At 40.6% G+C, this 21451-nt stretch overlaps 2 protein-coding genes across 2 annotated transcripts; one reads left to right on the top strand and one right to left on the bottom strand.

Annotated features, from left to right (window-relative positions):
* Positions 1-8662: 8662 nt before the first annotated feature.
* Positions 8663-9214, top strand: LOC309839969 (guided entry of tail-anchored proteins factor 1-like; the record flags this gene model as incomplete). Its single annotated transcript, XM_082681982.1, has 1 exon — positions 8663-9214. One exon carries the CDS (start codon positions 8663-8665, stop codon positions 9212-9214), a length of 552 nt encoding a protein of 183 aa, XP_082538108.1.
* Positions 9215-18012: 8798 nt separating this feature from the next.
* Positions 18013-19952, bottom strand: LOC309817546 (toll-like receptor 13; the record flags this gene model as incomplete). Its single annotated transcript, XM_082646840.1, is given in 4 exon segments — positions 18013-18534; positions 18538-19014; positions 19018-19688; positions 19691-19952. Coding segments are annotated over 4 exon segments (1932 nt in total), but the record flags the coding sequence as incomplete, so codon positions are not given.
* Between the last annotated feature and the right edge of the window lie 1499 nt (positions 19953-21451).

The following is a 21451-nucleotide window of genomic DNA, read 5'->3' as shown; positions in this document are numbered from 1 at the left end:
CCCTGTTCCCTCCCCCCTCACCTTTTTTGTAATAAGTACAATGTAATTGTTTGGTTACGACATGAAGCTAATGGCAAACGCTTAGAGCATTTTTCATATATTAACTCACGTTGCTCACAAAACTCGCAATCCTCATTTTACAGATGAATTAACTCATCTACAAAGAGGTTTAGTGACTTGCTTAGGGTTTCAGATCTTGTAAATGGTGGATTCAAACCTAGGCAGTTAAGATGTAGAGTCCATACACTTACTTAACTATAGTATAGTACAGACAACCATTGCTCAGAACTAGGCACTCGGGTCCAACATGCTTACAGAGTTGGCTGGAATGAAGTAATTTGAGTCAGAAACAAAAATTTCCCACATGGCACTCAAGGTCCAGGTAAGATGTAGGAAATATTAATTCATAGTGCATTGGTATTGAGACACAAGTTCAAAGTTATGAGATAAGCATTGGTGTCTTTTAATCCTGTCAGTGTATATTTGGGAAATCTCCATGGAGTTACTTCCAACGGAGTCTGCATTTGAGGCCCAGATGGGCCTTCTGGCCTCCCGGTGATCAGCTCTGCATATATTTAGCGCTTATTTCACTCCACCTGGGTTACTGTGGTAGTGGGAAGCAATTCCTTTTGGATAAGATAGAATAGCAACCAAGGTTGTCAGCAAAGAAAGCAAAACAAGCATACAATCTGACACACTGAATTTAATAATACTTCCCAATTATTGAGCGCTTGCTGTATGCCAGACACTGTGCTAAGGACTGAACATACATGACTCATTTATGACTCACAAAAGCTTTGAAGTAGGTACTCTTATTATCTCTATTTTACAGATGAGAACCTGGAAGCTCAAAAATATCAGAAAACTTTATCTACTACAGATCTGAAGCAGCATCAGAAATGAAAAGTTCCTAAAATGGGAAAGTGCCTGAGACAATATAAAAAGTCCAGTGTTGCTGGAAAATAGAGTGGAAGGAAGAGAGTTCTAAAATTATACTGGTGAGGCAAGGTAAGGAGAGACCAGATCCTGTGGGCTTATAACCATGATAAAGATGTGATTTTTATCCTAAGAGCTATGAGAAGCCATTTGTTGCAGTCACTGTTACCTTGTATTCATGATATATAAAGAACTCTCAAAACTCAATGGTAAGAAAACAAACTCAATTTTTAAAAAATGGTCACAGGACTTAGACACTTCCCTAAAGAGAATATACAGGTGACAAATAAGCACATGATAAAATGTTTAATACCATTTGATATTAGGGAAATGCAAATTAAAACCACTATGAGGATGTATATGTATAACTGATTCACTTTGTTATAAAGCAGAAACTAACACACCATTGTAAAGCAATTATACTCCAATAAAGATGTTTAAAAAATAAATAATAAATAAAAATTTAAAAAACCACTATGAGGGGCTTCCCTGGTGGCGCAGTGGTTAAGAATCCACCTGCCAATACAGCAGACGTGGGTTCGAGCCCTGGTCTGGGAAGATCCCACATGCCATGGAGCAACTAAGCCCATGTGCCACAACTACTAAGCCTGCACTCTAGAGCCCACATGCCACAACTACTGAGCCTGCACACCACAACTACTGAAGCCCGTGTGCCTAGAGCCCGTGCTCCACAAGACAAGCCACCGCAATGAGAAGCCCGCGCACTGCACCGAAGAGCAGCCCCCGCTCGCCGCAACTAGAAGAAAGTCCGTGCACAGCAACCAAGACCCAACGCGGCCAAAAGTAAATAAATTAAATTAAATTAACATTTAAAAAAGAAACCCACAATGAGATGCAACTTTATATCAATTAAGATGGCTAAAATAAATATAAAAATAATAATACCAAGTGTTAACAAGGATGCAGAACTCTGCACTGGAACTCTCTTACATTGCTGATAGAAGTGCAAAATGGTACAGCCACTCTGGAAAACAGCTTGGCAGTTTCCTATAAAATTAAACCTATACCTAGCATATGACCCAGCAATTCCCCCACCCAGGTATTCACCCTAGAGAAATGAAGGTTTATGTTCACACAAAAACCTGTACATACATGTTTATAGCAGCACAATTCATCATTGCTCAGAATTGAAAACAATGCAGAAGTCCTTGAATGGATGAGCAAACTGAAGTATGTTCATACAATGAAATACTGTTCAGCAATACAAAGGAATGAACTATTAATACAAGCAACAACTTGCATGAACCTCAAGGGTATCATGCTGAATGAAATAAGGCACACTCATGAGTTTCATGGTGTATAAGATTCCAAATGTATGACAGTCTGGAAAAGGCAAAGCTAGAGGCATGGAGATCAGATCATTGGTTGCCAAGGACTAGGAGCCGGTGGAATATGTGACTAGAAAGGAGATGCGTGAGGAAGATTTTTGTGGCAATTGAACTATTCTGTATTCTGAGTGTGATAGGGGTTGCATGAATCTATACCTGTATTAAAACTCATAGCACTGGCCCCCAAATAAAATAAGTGGAAAAAAAGAAAAAGCTCTACAGGCCAATATTGCATAACTCAAACAGAACATCTGTCAGCTAGATTCAGCCCATGAGCTATGAGGTTTTAACCTCTGCTCTTTAGTTTGTAGTACTCATATTAAAATAGAGCACCTCAAAATAATCTATGGTGTTAGAAGTCAGGATAGTGGTTTCCTTTGGGGAAGAAGAGTGGGTAGTGACTGACGATCCATATGAGGGCTTCTAGGGTGCTGATAATGTTCTATGTCTTAATCTGGATGGGTTAGGGTAAGCAACCATCTAGTTTGTCCAGAACAGAGGAGTTTCCCAAGATGCAAGTCTTCCAGTGCTAAAACCGGGACACCCCTAGGGAAGTTGGAACAGTTGGTCACTCTACCAGTTATATGGGTATGTTAACCTTGTGAAAATTCATTGAGCTGTATAGTTGTGATTCATGCACTTTTCTACATGTGTGTTATAAAAAACTTTGCCTTTAACTGGGCACAGATGAGGTCTGGTTAGCACAGGGTACACTAGAACTGTTATTTACAATAACATAGACTTCTATTAACTCAACTTAAGGTTGCATTATCATTTTTCTCAGTCATGCCATAGAGCTAAAGCTGTGGTAAATTAAACCTCTCAGATATTTTTCACATGAACTGCTTTTAGGACATGGCAACCCTTTGCATCATTTATACAAGTAATTTCTAAACTTAGAGAGAGGACTTTAGATTTTTTTCCCCCTATTAAAGTTCATCCTGTGACTTCCCTGGTTGTCCTGTGGGTAAGACTCTGCACTCCCAATGCAGGGGGCCTGGGTTCAATCCCTGGTCGGGGAACTAGATCCCGCATGCATGCTGCAACTAAGAGTTCGCATGCCACAACTAAAGAAGTCTGCATGCCATAACTAAAGATCCTGCATGCCACAACTAAGACCATGTGCAGTCAAAATAAATAAATAAATATTTTAAAAATTCAGGGGCTTCCCTGGTGGCACAGTGGTTGAGAATCCGCCCGCCAGTGCAGGGGACACGGGTTCGATCCCTGGTCTGGGAAGATCCCACATGCCGCGGAGGAACTAAGCCCGTGCACTACAACTACTGAGCCTGTGCTCTAGAGCCCGTGAGCCACAACTACTGAGCCCGCGCACCTAGAGCCCCTGCTCCACAACAAGAGAAGCCACCGCAATGAGAAGCCTGTGCACTGCAACGAAGAGTAGCCCCCACTCACCACAACTAGAGAAAGCCCGCACGCAGCAATGAAGACCCAATGCAGCCAAAAATAAATTAATTCATTAAAAAAAATTCGAAAGCAGCAGTGGAATTAAATTGTCGGAAAAAAATAAAGTTCAACCTGCTTTTGCTCTTATTCTATTATATTTTACTGAAATATATGTTTGACTTTGGGGATTTAATGTGTTAGCCTGGCCCCGCATGATATTTTGCATGCTATTTAAAGGCATGAAAGAGCTCTCATCCACCAAATTCTATCCCCTTCACCCACCCTTGACATTATATATCAAAACCACCACTTTTTTCTGAGTAGCCCCTCCCTCATTGACTCACCTGCCAATACAGTTCCGAGCCCTTAGAACACTTTTGTTGTTATAAATTCAACTAAATTTTATTCATAGTAGTTGGGAAATATATGTACTAATTAAGGAGATTTTATGGTTAACCAAGTGTAATGGCGATGTGACATTTCACTCAGAACCCCCTCTTCAGAACTAAGGCACTCATTTCTAGCTGCTGGGAATATTGGTTGCTGACTGCTCACACTGAGTACCTCCTCAGAAATTGTCCTGTGTTGAAGGGAGCTGCCTTGCCTAAGGTCATGCCCCCTTCTCAGGGGCAGCCTACATGCAGTGATTGCTCAATGAAGGTCACAAAGGCCTAGTTTCTTTGCTTCATTTCAGGACATTTCTGAAGGACCATCTCAGTCTGTGAGATTGGTTGCGACCTCTTTGCAGCTTCTCCCTCTCTATCCAATCCTGATTTCCTTACTCCTTTACAGGTGTTGTTCCCAAAAGCAGCCCCCAATAATCCACCTGCACACAAATCTCAAACTCAGAGTCTGTTTCCCAGGGAACCTTGGGAAAAATTCAAAAATGACTCCCATGATCTTCACCTTCTGGTATTCACATCTTTGTATGACCCTCTCCCCTTGAGTGAGTGGGGCCTGCGACTTGCTTCTAACTGATGGAATATGATGAGGATGATGGCATGTCACTCCTATGATTAGATTACAATGTAGATATAAGACTCCCTCTTGCTGGCATGCACTAAAGAGACACCCTTGCTGGCTTTGAAGTAAACTGCCATATTGTGAAAGGGACTATGGAGAGGGCCACATGGAAAGGAACAATGGGTGGCCTCTAGGAGCTGAGAGCAGCCGTTGGTAAATAGCTAGCAAGAAAACAAGAACCTCAGTCCTACAGCTGTAAGGAGATGAAGTCTGCCAACATTCTGAGAAAAGTGGATCTTTCCTTAGCTGAACCTCTGATGAGACTGTCACCCTGGCCAACACCTAGATTGTAGTCTGGTGAGACTTTGAGCAGATTACCCAGCCAAGATGAGCCCAGGCTCCTGACTTACAGAAACTGAGAAAATAAATGGGTGTTGCTTTAAACTGTTGAATTTGTTACACAGCAATAGAAAACTAATATACCAACCTATGACACCAAGAGCTAATACATACACTTGTAGAAAGAGTCAAGGAAGACTGGAGAATGAGAAGCCTTCATGGTGTACAACATTTGATTTTGAAATTATATCAAACTGTTCTTAGAGATATCTCAAGTTGTAGAGAAAATCTTTTGATGGGAATTCTATTTTTAATTAGGTAACTTGATATTCTGCTCCAGAATGGAATGAAGTTGACACATCCTAAAATTTTGCAGTATCTAAATTTGTCAAAACAGTCAAAGGAATTAAAAGTAGAGATAGGGCTTCCCTGGTGGCGCAGTGGTTGAGAGTTCGCCTGCCGATGCAGGGGACACGGGTTCATGCCCTGGTCCGGGAAGGTCCCACATGCCATGGAGTGGCTGAGCCCGTGAGCCATGGCCGCTGGGCCTGTGCGTCCGGAGCCTGTGCTCCACAACGGGAGAGGCCACAGCAGTGAGAGGCCCGTGTACCACAAAAAAAAAAAAAAAAGTAGAGATAACTTAATGGACAACATTTTGTCTTATAAAAATGTTAGTCAAGGAGAGGTACTCTGAATGGAGGCAAAAAGACAGAACCTGTGAATATATTTGAGCTGAAGTATATATACTTTCTAATAAAAATATTAGTATTGAGAATGTTTTCCATTTAGTAGAATTTTTTTCTTCTCCTGTAGAGGGTGTTTTCTCAGTTAAAAACATTGTGATGAGAAGAATCAATTGAAGATGTTTGCAATTTCAAATTTATTAACCATAAAATGCAACTGTGAAACAAATTGCAGGCAATTTTATGAAAAGATTTAAAACATTACGACCATACTGGAAAAAAATACGTTTTCAGAAAAATATTGGTAACGTGCTGTTAGAGACAGGTGTGGCTAAGAAACTGATTAAGGTATGTGAATATATACCAAAAAATTCTGCTTGTGTTATTTTTTAATGTTCAGATAATCAATATAAGTGTTTTTTGCTTTAATGTACAGTGATATATGTTGTTTTTATTTTTAGAAAGAATTTTATTTTTGAAATTAGTTTTTAACAGAACTGTTTTATAGCCTACCAATATAATAAAGCCAATTTGTTGATCAGTAGGTAAATATTTCATATATACTGAATTGCTTTAGTGCCTCCTTTCACTCTCTAAAGCATTCCAGTTTAGTTAATATGGTCTCCCTAAGGCTTTAGGATCTTTTCTTTTTGGCTTTATCCCTATCCTTTAGCTTAGCAGTCTCTATAACCCAGATCTCATTTCATATGCAAACTTCATCTTCTGCAAATGTAAAAGGTCACTTATTTGGGCCGCTTAAGCTATCCATTCTTTATCACATTCAAGTGGGATAACAAGGAAAGGGATGTAGGAAGTTCAGAGGTATAAACAGGTTCTTGTTTTTGTTCTCTGGGAGGCTTTTTTTTGCCAATTAATTTATTAACAAGCCCCAAGAGTTGCCTCAGAAAAAGATTGATATCTCCAAGGACATGTGAGTAAAGCAATGAGAAAAGAACAAGTAAAAGGAAAAAAAACCCACACACATATGAGAACACATACAGAGAGAGAGAGACAGAGAGAGAGACAGAGACAGAGAGAGAGGAGCTCTAACAAACAATAAATATGATTCTGAGGGGAAAAAACACCAAAATTGTGAGGGCAGGAAGGTAAAGCCTATATGAACCCTAGACACCTTTGCATTAGTCCCCTGGAGAGAAGAGTTTATGCCATTCTTCAGGTTACAGTGCCTCACTGTTGCAGGGAGGGGGACCCCTTCCAGGGCCCAAGAGTGAGCTCTTGTCTAACACTTGGAAATGAATTGTCCAAGGCGGCACGTGCTGACCATGCAAGAGACTTTATTGGGTAGGGGCACCCGGGCGGAGAGCAGCAGGGTAAGGGAACCCAGGAGGACTGCTCTGCCATGTGGCTCACAGTCTTGGGTTTTATGGTAATGGGATTAGTTTCTGGATTGTCTCTGGCCAATTGTTCTGACTCAGGGTCCTTCCTGGTAGTGCGCGCATCACTCAGCCAAGATGGATTCCAGCGAGGAGGATTCTGGGAGGTTGGTAGGACATATGGACTGGCGTCTCCTTTTGACCTTTCCCAAATTCTTCTGGTTGGTGGTGGCTTGTTAGTTCCGTGTTCCTTATCAGGACCTCCTGTCATAAAATAACTCATGCAAATGGTTAGTGTGGCGCTGGCCAGTTTCATTCAGTGCTTCCCCTAACACCAGTACCTTCAACATTGGAGTCCTTTGCATCAGGCCACCATTGTAGTAAAGACCATTTCCCCCTATTATCTAATAGAACTCCTAAGTTGTAGCCAGGTAGATGGCTATCCAGCAAGAGACTACATTTCCCCATCTCCCTTGTGGCTTGGAGTGGCCAAGTGACCAAGTTCTGGAAATCATTGTGAGCCATTTCCACATTGTGACACTGAAAGGGAAAGTTCATGCTTTCCTTTGGCCCTTTTCCCCATCTGCTGGCTAAGAGATGCCAAAAGATTAAGCAGCCACCTTGGACCCAGACATGGCAGAGCTTCTTTACCAGCCCTGGACCACTTACCTCTACTCTGTTAACCTAAAAGAGAAACCAACTTCTATCTTGTTAAACTACTTGTGTACAATCTTGGGTCTTTTTCTTATAGTACCTGCACCCTCCTTAATAAAACCATGCAGAGCTAAACTTGCAAAATTTTAGAAGTACACACCGAGTCACTGGAACATGAGTAGACAGACCAATGGGACAAAAGAGAAAGTCCATCATAGAACCAAATACATACAGAAAATTAGTACAAAATCAAATCAGTGGGGTAAAGATGGACTTTATTTTTTACATGAATAGTGTTGACACAACCAGGTATCTATACTATAGAAAAAGATAAAGTTCCATCTCTTCCTCACACCATACAGCAGGTTAAAACTCTAAGTGGAATGAAGATTTAATGAATTTACCCTTTGAGCCAACATTTTCATTTCTGCAAATTTATTCACGATAAGGACATATCTGCACTTTATGGATAATGTATGTACATTTTCTCATTGTTTGTAATAGCAAAAGACAGGAAAAAAACTTGTGTCTACCAATAAGGGATTAGATTTTTTAAACTATAGTATATAATTGAATGTTATACTATATGAAGTTGTAAGAAAGAATGAGAAAGCTCTGTATTTTCAGGATGAACTTAGGTGAAGAAAGCCAGATGCAAAATAGTGTATAAGTACTATGCTACCTTTTGTATAAGAAAGGGGAGAAATGAAAATATATTTTTGCTTGTATCTGTATAAAGAAACACTGAAAGGATATATCAGAAACTAATAAAATGGTTAACTATGAGAGTGGAAAGAGTGGGGTAGATGGGGACAGGAATGGGTATGGGAGTTCTAAATCTAAGTATTATGTAAGTAATAATTATTAAGTATTAATAGACAGTGCGCAGGCGCGGCGGCGCGCCTCTGCGGGGCGCTGGGCTCACTGCGCACGCGCGGCCATCAGCTTGGTCCCAGGTGGAGCTGTTTTAGCCGAGCTGGCGCCGCCGTGAGCCTCCGAGATGAGCGCGGCAGAGGCTGACTGCTGGGCTTGGCTGCTGGTGCTCAGCTTCGTGTTTGGGTGCAATGTACTCAGGATCCTCCTCCCGTCCTTCTCCTCCTTCACGTCCAGGGTGCTGCAGAAGGACGTGGAGCAGGAGACTCAGATGCGAGCAGAGATCCAGGGTATGAAGCAGGAGCTCTCCACCGTCAACGTGATGGACGAGTTTGTCAGATACGCCAGGCTGGAGAGAAAGATCAACAAGATGACTGATAAGCTCAAAACTCACGTGAAAGCACGGACAGCTCAGTTGCCTAAGATAAAATGGGTTATAAGTGTTGCTTTCTACATATTGCAAGCTGCCCTGATGGTCACACTCATTTGGACATACTACTCTGTCCCTGTGACCGTGGTGCCGAGTAGATGGATAACTCCACTAGAACGCCTGGTAGCATTTCCCACTGGAGTAGCAGGGCTTGCAGCAAAGGAACTGACGCCTAGAGAACTTACGTGTCCAGTGTCACCGAAATGTGAAGTAGCAGGGCTACAGTTCAACCCAAGCCTGCCTCAGTAATCCAAGCCCAATACCTGGGGTCTGATACCCCATTTATTGAAACACCACCTCTGGTTCCCAAATTCTGTGACTCCTTTTCAATTCACACTATGCTTAGCCCCTCTGCAGCATTTCCTGCTATCGGCCATTCTTTCACTTCTGAAAGAATTTCTTTTGGGTTTTAAAATTAGTACATGTCATCGTAGAATGATTAGAAATATAAGAAAAAACTTTTAAAAAGACTCAGTAGCTATGGATAACCCCTCTTAACATTGTGGTATATTTTTTCCAGTCTTTTTTTCTATTTATTTTTGTATGGTTAAGGTTATCTGGCACATACAATTTTTTACCCCTCTTATTATGTAAACATTTCCCATATCAATAAATTTCTTCAGAGAGGAGACTGACGTGTTGCTGGCTGTGCTGAGAGGGCAGCTTAATAAGTTTCTTTATTAAGGAAAATATATATATATATTTGTATTTGTTTAAGGTCAGGAAGTACTTGGTTAACTCTATCACTATTGCTTATTCTGAGGTATCTCCATATTTTAAAATATCAGTATAAGAACATTTTTCTATATTGACCTTTAATTAGATTTCCACCATGAATTGACTTTAAATACTTTAGACTGATGAACAAAAAAGTTCTGTTAAGAAGTCTCTTCTGTATCAGTGCTAAAATCCAAGTACCATGAGCTCCAAGACCAGTGGCAGTGCTGGCACTCTATTTGGTTCTGTCAAAGTCCCTTACATCCTTTAGGACCAAGCCCATTCACCCATATTTGTTCAACTTATAGCTGCAGTTCCTGTAGTAATTCAGCATGTATCACAGATACACTGTATACATCTACAAATTTTTAAGCCTAACTGCTTGGGAACAAAAGTTGAAATAAACATAGAGGGAAAAATATTTAGCTTCAGGAGGCAAGATTTTACTGAGCTAGATGAATACAAAAATAAACGATATGATGTTTGTGCTTTTTTATAAATAACTTTATTTTATTTTATTTACTTACTTTTGGCTGCATCGGGTCTTTGTTGCTGCACGCGGGCTTTCTCTAGTTGCAGCAAGTGGGGGCTACTCTTCGTTGCATTGTGCATGCTTCTCACTGCGGTGGCTTCTCGTTGCGGAGCACGGGCTCTAGGCGTGCGGGCTTCAGTAGTTGTGGCTCGCGGGCTCTAGAGCGCAGGCTCAGTAGTCATGGTGCACAGACTTAGTTGCTCCACGTCATGTGGGATCTTCCTGGACCAGGGCTTAAACCCATGTCCCCTGCATTGGCAGGTGGATTCTCAACCACTGTACCACCAGGGAAGTCCCTGTTTGTGCTTTTTAAGAGGTGGTTATGTCACCTAAATATTTATGCACAATTTCTGAGAGTTCAATATGTATATATACATATAAAGAGGTGACATATACATATTTTTTTAAATCTTGAATCAATTTAGAATTAATATTTGTGTAAAGTATGTATGTATGTATTCATAATTCCTACTTATTTTGCTTAACATCTCACATAAAAGCATTTTTCATGTTATGGTATACTTTTCATAAACATACTTTTATGACTATAAAATAGTTCATCATATAGATGAACCATAATTCACTCAACTATTACTTTCTAAAGGTAGACATTTGAGTTGTTTACAAACACTCAAGAGCACCATAAAAAAAGGACATAAGGAATGTCTTTGTGCATAAATCTTCCTGTATTCTGATCATTTCCTTAAAATAGAGTTCTAGACTTCTTAGAATTACTGGATGGAGGTACATGATATATATGTAGAATTGTTCTCCAAAAGGATTTTACCAACTCCACCAGTCTCACCAGCAGTGTTTGAGAGTGCCCATTTCCTTATACATATAGAGGATTTTAAGGGTTAGGACCACTCACATTCAGTTTATTAAAAACAAACAAAAGTTAAATCTTAGCTCACCACCCCTTTCTTGCCCTTTCTATACTCTCTCCTCCACACCATGTGCCCAGAGTCCTCTGTGCTGCTTCCCAGCCACCCAGGGTCTCTCACTGAGCTGTCCCACCCAAGCTGGCCTTCCCTAGAAAAGTTGACACTCTAGATTTTTCCCTCCTTATCTCATCCCCACACCCAAATTCAAAACTTTATATCCTGCATCCTATCCTCTTGGCCTGCCCTGGCCAGCAGATCAATCTTTTTTTTTTTTTTTAATAATTTTGTTTTTATTAAACCAAAGAAACGTTGGGTCTTCGTTGCTGCGCGTGGGCTTTCTCTAGTTGTGGCGAGCGGGGGCTTCTCTTGTTGCAGAGCACGAGCTCTAGGCACATGGGCTTCAGTAGCTGTGGCACTCGGGCTTAGTAGTTGTGGCTCGCGGGCCCTAGATCGCAGGCTCAGTAGTTGTGGCACACGCGCTTAGTTGCTCGGCGGCATGTGGGATCTTCCCGGACCAGGGCTTGAACCTGTGTCCCCTGCATTGGCAGGTGGAATCTTAACTGCTGCGCCACCAGGGAAGTCCCAATCGATTTTATATATTCATTACCAACAATGTATAATAAATGATAATAAAGAATAAATGTGTTAGGCCAAAAAATGGTCCCCAAAGATATTCACATCAAATGCCTGGAACTTGTCTATGCTGCCCTATTTGGAAAAGAGTCTTTGCAGATGTCCATTGAATTAAGCATCTTAAAATGAAGAGAAAATCCTTGATTTTCCAAGTGGGCCCTAAATGCCATTACAAGTGTCCCTTTAAGAGAGAGGCAAAGGAAGATCAGGCACACAGAACAGGAGAAGACCATGTGAAGAGGCAGGCAGAGATTCGAGTGATGCAGCCACAAGCTCAGGAACAGCGGCCAGCAACCAACAGAAGCTGGAAAAGGCAAAGAACAGATTCTCCCCTAGAACTTCTAGAGGGATCATGGCCTCACCCACACCTTGAGTTTGGACTTCTAGCCTCCAGAACTATGAGAGAATAAATTTCTGTTGTCACCATCTTTGTAGTAATTTGTTACAGTAGTCACCAGAAACGAATACAGTGCATCACCACGTTCTCTCCGTTAACACTAAGGCTGTACTTTAGAACAAGACTATGGGAGGAAGAGATATTGTGGTTTATTAAATAACCACCAGGTGGCAGTACTGTGCAGAGGCTAGCAAGGAAACCGGTTCTGCTACTTCACGTTCTCTCCGGTCCCCTTTCCTTTCATCACTGCAACTCACTGATGCCAATCTTCTTTCTAACCCTAAAAAGCTGCTGGCTTGGGCCTTGGGCATCCACAGGTACTTTAGATTATAGAGATTAGGTTGGGCATGTCAGGGGATGGTAAGCAATGAAATGAGATCTTTTAGTACTCTACAAAGCTTGAAGTACCGTCAAATCTGAGCTGTATCCTTTGAGGGAAACAACCCAGGTCTCCCTTTAGGGATGACCTTTAGCAGATGGTGAAGTGGACAAAGCTGGTGGCCTCTATGTTTCTAGCTACTCCTTTTCAGTAAGCCCATCCTCAGACACCCAATGCTCTTTCTGCCCCAGGTCCTTCAGTCATGAGGAAGGTGAATTTCTTAGCTAACATATGGGCCAGGCATCCTCCCAAGACCACTTAGTCTTTAACACAGCCTAGAGAAAGCTATTGTAATTATCCTGATTTTACAGAGTGGAAAACTGGAGTTTAGAGCGGTCAACTAACAGGGTTACAGTTCTTAAGTGGTTGAGTCACGCCTCAAACCTTGATCATCTGATATTAATTGCCATATCTTAGTGCAACTCGGCTTCTGGCCATCTTTCTCTAATTTAACATTTACTGTCTGTATCACTCATTTGACTAGCATTTTAATTATCTGTTACACAAATATATGTTATCTCCTAATTAGATCGCAAACTCCATTAAGCCAGGGACTACACCTTAAGCTGTGTTTGCAGCCACGTATCACCTGTGACAGTGAGCCTAAAAGTTTTAGCTTTTCACTAGATGCTTAACATTTCTCATCTTGGGAAACAGTTCCCCACAGTTAGAACCCCTGTCTCTGTCACTTTATTTAATGATTTTCAATTTAGAAAGATTCCATTGAGAACTTTATTTGGAAACTACAAAATTGTTAGGACTGGACTTAGAGCCACCATAATCCACAATAGCTTTATCTCAGTTCCTCCTAAATGTTTTAGGATGCAATAGGCCACCTATTACAAGCTTAAATTCCTCCTACAGGTACAGTATAATAAAATCAAAGATGATTATAGTAAGTGACATTATTGGGTCAATGTCACCTTCTTAATCTGCAGACAAAACTTTACAGCAGTGTCCAGATATATCTACAAACCTGTTTTTATAGTTCCCAAGTTAATAGATCTTCTATTCTCCTTTTTGCATTGTATATCTGCATTTTCTTAGGCTAATTCTAACTCAAGTTGTTACCTGATTTAAATGAACACATATGTAGCTTCCAGAGCCACTTCTTTTCACTTGAACAATTAGAATGAATGTTATTTTAGACATAATAATTAAATCTACCCAATGATGAAGATTCTTTCTGGGATTCTATGAACCCTTCTATATTTTCACGCTTAGAAATATATCCTCACTATATTATCTTTTATCTCAAAACTCTTATGTCAATTTTGCACTCATTTAGTTGGATTTCACTGTACCTATATATTATTCTTGCAGTTTTTTCCCAGCTTTATTGATATATAACTGACATAATATTGTATAAGTTTAGGGTGTACAATGTGTTGATTTGATACATTTATATATTGCAAAATGATTACCATCAAAGTATTCTTTGATTTTTTAATGGTCTTAGGCAAAAGCAATACAATATTGACCTACCTTCATATTTACTGGTAGAATGATAAGGGTGCATTAGTTTAATGGGCTACCCATCACAAAGTTATCAAGTGAGATCACAGGTATGAAAGTGCTTTGGAAATGGTAATTAACAACACACACGTAAAATTATAGTATTGTTACTGTTACTCTTTTGAGAAATATTACAAGAAGAGAAATCCAAAGAATATTTAATGATTACATTTTGATCACTGTGTAACCTAAGATGAGTTAATATTTGAAGATAGGAGAACCTTCCCAGAGATTTCTCAATGTAAATAATTGCTTAACCCAGTGCCTTTCAAGCTATAATGTGTATAAGAATCCTCTGGAGATCTTGTTAACATGCAGATTCTGGTTCAGTTAACATGCAGACTCTGGGCTGGGCCTGAGAGTATGCATTTCTGACAAGCTCCCAGGTGATGCTCATGCTTCTGATCTCTGGACCACACTGTGTGTGCCAAGGAATAATTTTGGCTCTGCCTCTTAAACTCAATCACTAATCCTATTATTAAGGGCAAATGTGTGGTTGCAAGGAAACATATATTCAATAGGTGGAGACATCCCTTTCTCATAAATACAGAGCTGGCACTGAAACTCTGGTTTGGAAGATGAGCTTAAAAATCATCCAGGTAGGGGCTTCCCTGGTGGCACAGTGGTTAAGAATCCACCTGCCGATGCAGGGGACATGAGTTCGAGCCCTGGTCCGGGAAGATCCCACATGCCACAGAGCAACTAAGCCTGTGCGCCACAACTACTGAAGCCTGTGCACCTAGAGCCCATGCTCCGCAACAAGAGAAGCCACCGCAATGAGAAGCCCACTAGCCCCGGCTCTCTGCAACTAGAGAAAGCCCGCAGGCAGCAACGAAGACCCAACACAGCCAAAAATAAAATAAATTAATTAAATAAATTTTGCAAAATCATCCAGGTAGGCCCATATAAATAATTCTAAACAGAGAGATTTCTATCCCTTTTTTCAGTATCTGTAGGGAAAAAAATTCAGATCTTTCTAACAAATTAAGCTTAATATATTTTTAGCTTTACTGGCAGGAACATTTCTCTTTTTCTCATCTAAATTTTTTTCTGTTCCAATTCAAACCACTTGTTACTGCAGATTGATTGATGATAGAGAAATTAACTACATAATCATTTCCAAATATCTTTTTTATATAATTACAGCTCCAATGGTTTCATTTTAAAGTGCCTATAGTTTTAGTAATTTGGTCTAGGAAATGAATTTCCCTGTATCCCAGCTAAGTAAATATTTGATACATGTAAAAACATAATGCAAACCTTTGTATAATGGGTATGCCTTGAGTTAGTGCCCCAGTCCATTCCAAGACTAAAACAACAGGAATGACAATGGCACCATTTTATCTGTGGTGGTGTGATGGCATTTTTTTTAATACAAAAGACAATTCCATTTCTTTTTTAAGATGACCTCAAAGACTGGCGAGACAGTTTCGTTCAAGGAAATAATCATCCCTTTACTGGATTAAATAATATGTTCTGTGGGAAAATACACACTGTTTTCCTATTTGGAGATTTAAGTTGTGAGGAGAAAATCCTATTCACCTGGCTGATAGTCACAAGCAGGACCAGCTTCATGGGCATGTGACCAGTGCAGTCACACAGGGCTCCACACTCAGAAGGTCCCGGTACTTGGTTTAGTGCTCTGCCATCACTGTCTTGAAATTCCGAATAACTTTTGGACAAGTGGCCCTGCATTTTCATTTTACATTAGGCCCTGCAATTATGTAGCTGGTCCCAAGTACATGGGTGAACACTGCTGTTCATCTGGTTTCCTGGAATATGTGTATAAAATTTAGTCTCTGTTCCAGCATGATTGCCTCATCGTTTCAAAAATGAAACGAGTTCAAGTTATTAATTATCCACCTTTCCTTCCAAGAAGGACTACACACACATGCACCAATGTGTACTTTCCTACTAGGCTACAGCCATCACCCTCTTCATGGTATTGTGCCCCTCATGTCACACACTGTAATTTCAAAGAATCCTATACAGCCATTGATTGGCATGCTGCCCAATGATCTTAGTCTGCTAGTCATTTTCACTTATTAATTTCATGGCAGAACAATGTATAGAGATGTTTTTGTTTTATTTTTCCTGCTGTGGAAGAATCAGGAAGAATAAGAGAAATATAGCTCCCTCCATCCAAAGGGAATATACTCCTATGCCTGTTGAAGTTGTCTGAAGACAGGAAGTTGTCTTCCTGTCTTAGTTTATTTAATCATGCCAGGGTGTGTGTGTGTGTGTGTGTGTGTGTGTGTGTGTGTGTGTGTGTGTGTGTGTGTGTGTGTGTGTGTGAGATGGGAGGAGGACAGGGCACAGAATGGTGACTGAAGCACCCAGAGAGGTGAAGTTTACGTAAGACCAGGAAAAGAACAGAGGTCTACTTGCTGTTTCCTTGAGTGGTGGGATCCAAGACCCTTTTCATCTCCAGGGAGGTGAATGGCTATCTCCAATTTCAGCAAAAACTGCAGTGCCAAGCATAGCCCAGAGGCAGCAGAGTCCTCAGACTCCAGGGATCCAGCTTGGATGATGGGCATACAATACAAGTGGTAATGTGGACCAAAGACTGGAGAAATTGCCCCCCATTTTTTTCAGGATGCAAAAAAAAAAAGAGCTGTTTTTCACTCCTGAGCACTTCCTTTCTATAAAAGTCCTCCACCAACTTTTTCTTTTTTTGCTTTATGCAAGAACATGAGGGGTTAGTGGGTGAGGGTGAGGAGCCCATAATGACCAAGATAGAATTTTTAACAATCTAGCAGAACAGGGCCTCAAAATCAGATATCATTTGATTTAAAGAAAATTAAGTAATGTCATATTTCTTTCATCTCCCATGAGGCAGTTGTAAACCTTTCCTGCAACAATGTAATATTTAACCCACAAACATCCAGCTGATAACTCACAATTTCCCACACAAATGCCCTTGGATTTTTCCCTAACAATTTAACAAAAGTCCTGTCCCAAACATGCCGACCTCTCTTCACACAGGGGAGTCATGTGTAGTACAGAGAGACCTGGCAAGGGCCCACTGAGGTAGACATTTGACTACCTCAGCTGCTAAAGATTCTGCCCATCAGGGTCTTTCTTCCTCAACAAACTCCTCTCAGAGTCTTAGGGATAAAGGGCAAAGACCAAGTCCTCATGGAGAGACAATCAGAAAAGGACAGTGTTGGTACCCTACTAATCCCACTATAGGCTGATCTCCTCTAGATCCCTATGGCCCCTCTTGCTCCAGGAATTTATAGCACTTTTCCTGTAAGAAATTCCTTCCTACAGGAATCTGTAGCGCTTTTGCCTACTACCAGAGCCATGGCCCCTATGCTGGGTGTTGCTCCCTACAGATATCGCCTGCTACAGGACACTGGTCTGTACCTGGTGCTTGAAGCATGAAGCCATTGGGGCTACAACCCTATGAATAGCTGCCAGAAACTGCTCTATGAAGTCTTTTATCACAGCTAGGTGATAGTTCCTGCAGTCATCATTGCACTGCTAGATCATCAAGGCTGCTTCCCATTGAGTAAATCAATGGATCCAGACTAGGACTCTCCTAACACTTGGGCTCTGACTTAAACAGAAGCTGGCCTTTGGAATTTCATGCCCTAAAGGAGAATACACCAGAATCCTAACTATTGTTTTTTTGCTTTTATTAAACCCTGTGTGTGGTGTATATGTTGTTATAGGTTCTTAGAAGGAGTATAGTTCAATCTATCTTGACAGGAACTGATTTGGATAAACTAGCTGAGCAATGTTCTCAAGCACATATGAGGGCCCTACTTTCTGAATATCTAATCCCCTAATAGCGGGATTACATCCCCTAACACTGTTCCTGAAGCTTCCTCAGGCAGCTCCCTTCACTCTTCCAGTTGCCTGATGGACATTAACCAAATAATGGTCATGAGAAACCTTCTCCCTGCAGAGCAGGTACATTCAGTCACACTCTTAGTCGATACACACCTTGGGCAACATTGGATTTGAGGTCACAAAGACTTCTAGTCACTGGGCCACAATCAGCTGTGTGTTGTCTTTCTCCACAGATTTGTTGCCCAATGCATTTCTAATACAAGCCCAGAAGAGTGGCCTCTCTTGGGCACTGTCTGGCCAGGTGATAAATGTCTGCCTATTCACAAGTTTCCTGAGTTGGTGGTAGCTGGATAACTTATAGTTTGGGATCTCTTCCAGGAAGATCAAGATGATGACATCCTCGTGCTCACAGAACATCTTGATGCTGGCCAGCTGTACTTCAAGCTGGCACCATTCACTGTGCAGGTAGTGGTTACTGACCACACACAAAGTTTTCCGGCTGGTGTTGATGTCATTCTGGATGTTCTCAAAGATGCCTATGCCTGGATCAAAGTCCCAGTGGTGAAGACAGAGCTTAAAAGTGGGCTGGCCACCTTCTTCTAGGGCTGGAACAAGCTCTTCATATACCCACTGCTCATCAGTGGCAGTGAAAGAGACAAAGGCATCATAGATGAACTCCTTCTCTGTCCTTTGCCACTTGGCCAGGTACCAGGCTTAAAATATGTAGAGCCCATACCATAGAGACGGAGTCATCTTGGCAATGAACCAAGAGGAGACCATGGTTGTGAGGACCAGACTGAAGGAGCAGAAGAAGCAAACATTTCCTAGGTCAAAATTACACATAGAATCATCAAAATCTATCAACAAACTCTGGATATTTGGCTGCTGACAAGTATAGCTCCAGAGGTAGGGGATATGGACATTTGCTGTGTTTATTGACCAATTCTTGAACCATGCATTGTCACAGCTGCACTGAAGTTTGTTCCCATAGAGATCAAAGTACTTCAGAGACTTCAGATTCTCCAGATGACTTTGATTAATGACTCTTACGTTGTTGAATCTTAAAGAGAAGTCCTGAAGGCTTTCTAATCCAGAGAACATGCCAGGAGTCAATGACTCTAAGTTGTTGTTTTCCAGGTGCAGCATTTTTAGTCTTTTGAGTTTTTGGAATAAGGAAATATTTAAACTGAGACTTCAGTCTCCAGATTTTGTTCCTGAGATATCCAACTTTGTGAGATTAAGCAGGGAGTCAAACTGAAGGTGGTCTAGGAATACCATGGGATTTTTCCCTAGGAGTGGCTCCTGCAGGCCATTCAGCCCTTGGAAGAAGTTGGTTGGAACAACCTGAATTCTATGTATTTGTCCTTCTAGGTTGAGTTGTTTCAAAGACTTGAGGTTCATAAATGGAGGAAATGGCAAGGTCCTACTGGTTTCATAACTAATTTTATTAAAACTGAGATTCAAAACTTCTAGATTTTCCAGGCCCAAGAAAAGGCCTGCTTGAAAACTTGACAAGATATTGTATGCCAAGTCAAGTTTATAGAAGTAATTGAGGTCAGAAAATGCATTCTCCTCTATGTCTTTCAGGCGGTTCTGGGAGAGAATGAGAACTTGGAGCTTCTTCAGAAACTGAAATGTTCTGCGTTTCAGTGTCCGAATATTGTTGTATCCAAGGTCTAAACTCTCTAAATTTGGAAATTGAGGAAAGGAGTATTTGTCAATTTTTACTATCCAGCACCCAGCCAAGTTGAGCTCCTTCAATGAATACAGCCCATAGAAGGCCATATTATTGAGTACTGTGATGGGATTTCTAGAGAGAAAGAGAGATTGTAGGTACCTCAAGGGTGAAAATGCAAATTCTGGAAACTTTTAAACTTATTGTGGCTCAGGTCTAGGGCTCTCAAGTTCTGGAGGGCATTCCAGGTCCTGTTGCTGACAAAGGAAAGTTGACACGTGTTTAGATTCAGCCTTTGGAGGCTGGGCATAGCATCAAACTCACTGTCGTTGAGGTGAACGAGATCACTGCTTTGGCTCAGGTCAAGGGACAAAAGCCTGGTACAGTTGGCAAGGTGCTTTACGCCCCCTGCATTAATGGCATTTTCCCAAAAAACCAAAGCCTCTAATACAGGTAAATTTCAGAGGAGGCGACACCAAATATAGACTTGGTATATCTTCATTTAGTCAAAATCTCCTTTATATTTTTTAAAAGTTTTAAAATATTCTCTGTAAATTTTTGTGTTTCTGTGTTAGGGTATGTCCTAGAAACTTTTAGATTTTATTATTGAGATATTGAGAAATATCTTATTTTTTCCTATTTAATTTTCTAGTTAAGTATAGCAAGGGTGCCATAACTTTTTAATTTTTTGTGTTCTTGTTGATCATAAGCATAGAAAGCTTTGTGAACTCCTAATAGTTTTTAAAATATGACTGTTGGGGCTTCCCTGGTGGCGCAGTGGTTGAGAGTCCGCCTACCGATGCAGGGGACACGAGTTCGTGCCCCGGTCCGGGAAGATCCCACATGCCGCGGAGCGGCTGCGCCCGTGAGCCATGGCCTCTGAGCCTGCGTGTCCGGAGCCTGTGCTCCGCAACGGGAGAGGCCAGAGCAGTGAGAGGCCCGCGTACCGAAAAAAACAAAAAAGTGATCAAGAGACTGGCACAACATTGTAAATCAACTATACTTCAATAAAAAATATATTTAAAAAAAAAATATGACTGTTTATTCTATTAGGTTTATCTGTTAATGATTATGTTCTCTGTAGGTAATGGAAGTTATATATCTCTTTTTCAAATTCATACATTTCCTATGCATTTTTTATGTTGGTCTCATAATATTGGTCACAACCTCCCTATATTAAATCATAGTGATGATAGATTTTTTTTTTTGTTAATGGGATGACATCTATAGATTTTCAATTAATTATTTTATTTGCTGTAAGTTTCAATATATATCAAGTCAGAAAATTTCCCTCATACTCCTAATTTTTTAAGGAAGAATATAGTTGAGTTTGACCAGAACACAAAGAGAGAGGGGGAAATAGAGCCATCAACTAAGGGAGAGTGTACAGGGGCAACAAATTTCTTGCACAGATGATAAATTGGCAGTAAGTACAGAAGTGTGAAAATATCAAGCACTTACTATGTGTCCAGCATTTTCATAGGCATGAATGACTGACTACAAAACTCAGCAAGATAAACAGTCTTAACCCCACTGTATACATGGGGAACTGGAAGCTCAGAGACACAAATATTGTACAGCTAATGTGAGGCAGATTAGCAATTCAAAGAAAAGGCTATATCTTATTTATGTGGAAATCAGATGTAAGTTTACATACATTTTTAATAACAGTTTAAAGTATATTTTATATACCATAAACTTTATTCTTTTAAAGTGTATATAATGAAGTGGTTTTTAATATAGTTGCAAGTTTTTGCAATTATCACTATCCAATTCCAGAAAATTGTCTTCACCGCCCCCCCCCAAAAAAAAGCCCTGCACACATTAGCAATCACTCTCCATTCTTGCTTTTATGTAGGCCCTGACAACCACTAACCTATTTTCTCTCTCTATGGGTATGCTTATTCTGGACATTTCATATAAATAGAAACACAGAATATGTGGCAAAAAAAAAAG

Source organism: Grampus griseus (assembly GCF_964374135.1).
Source record: "Grampus griseus genome assembly, chromosome: X".
NCBI lineage: Eukaryota > Metazoa > Chordata > Mammalia > Artiodactyla > Delphinidae > Grampus > Grampus griseus.
The sequence above is the reverse complement of the archived record's forward strand: the minus strand, read 5'-3'. Positions and strand labels throughout refer to the sequence as shown.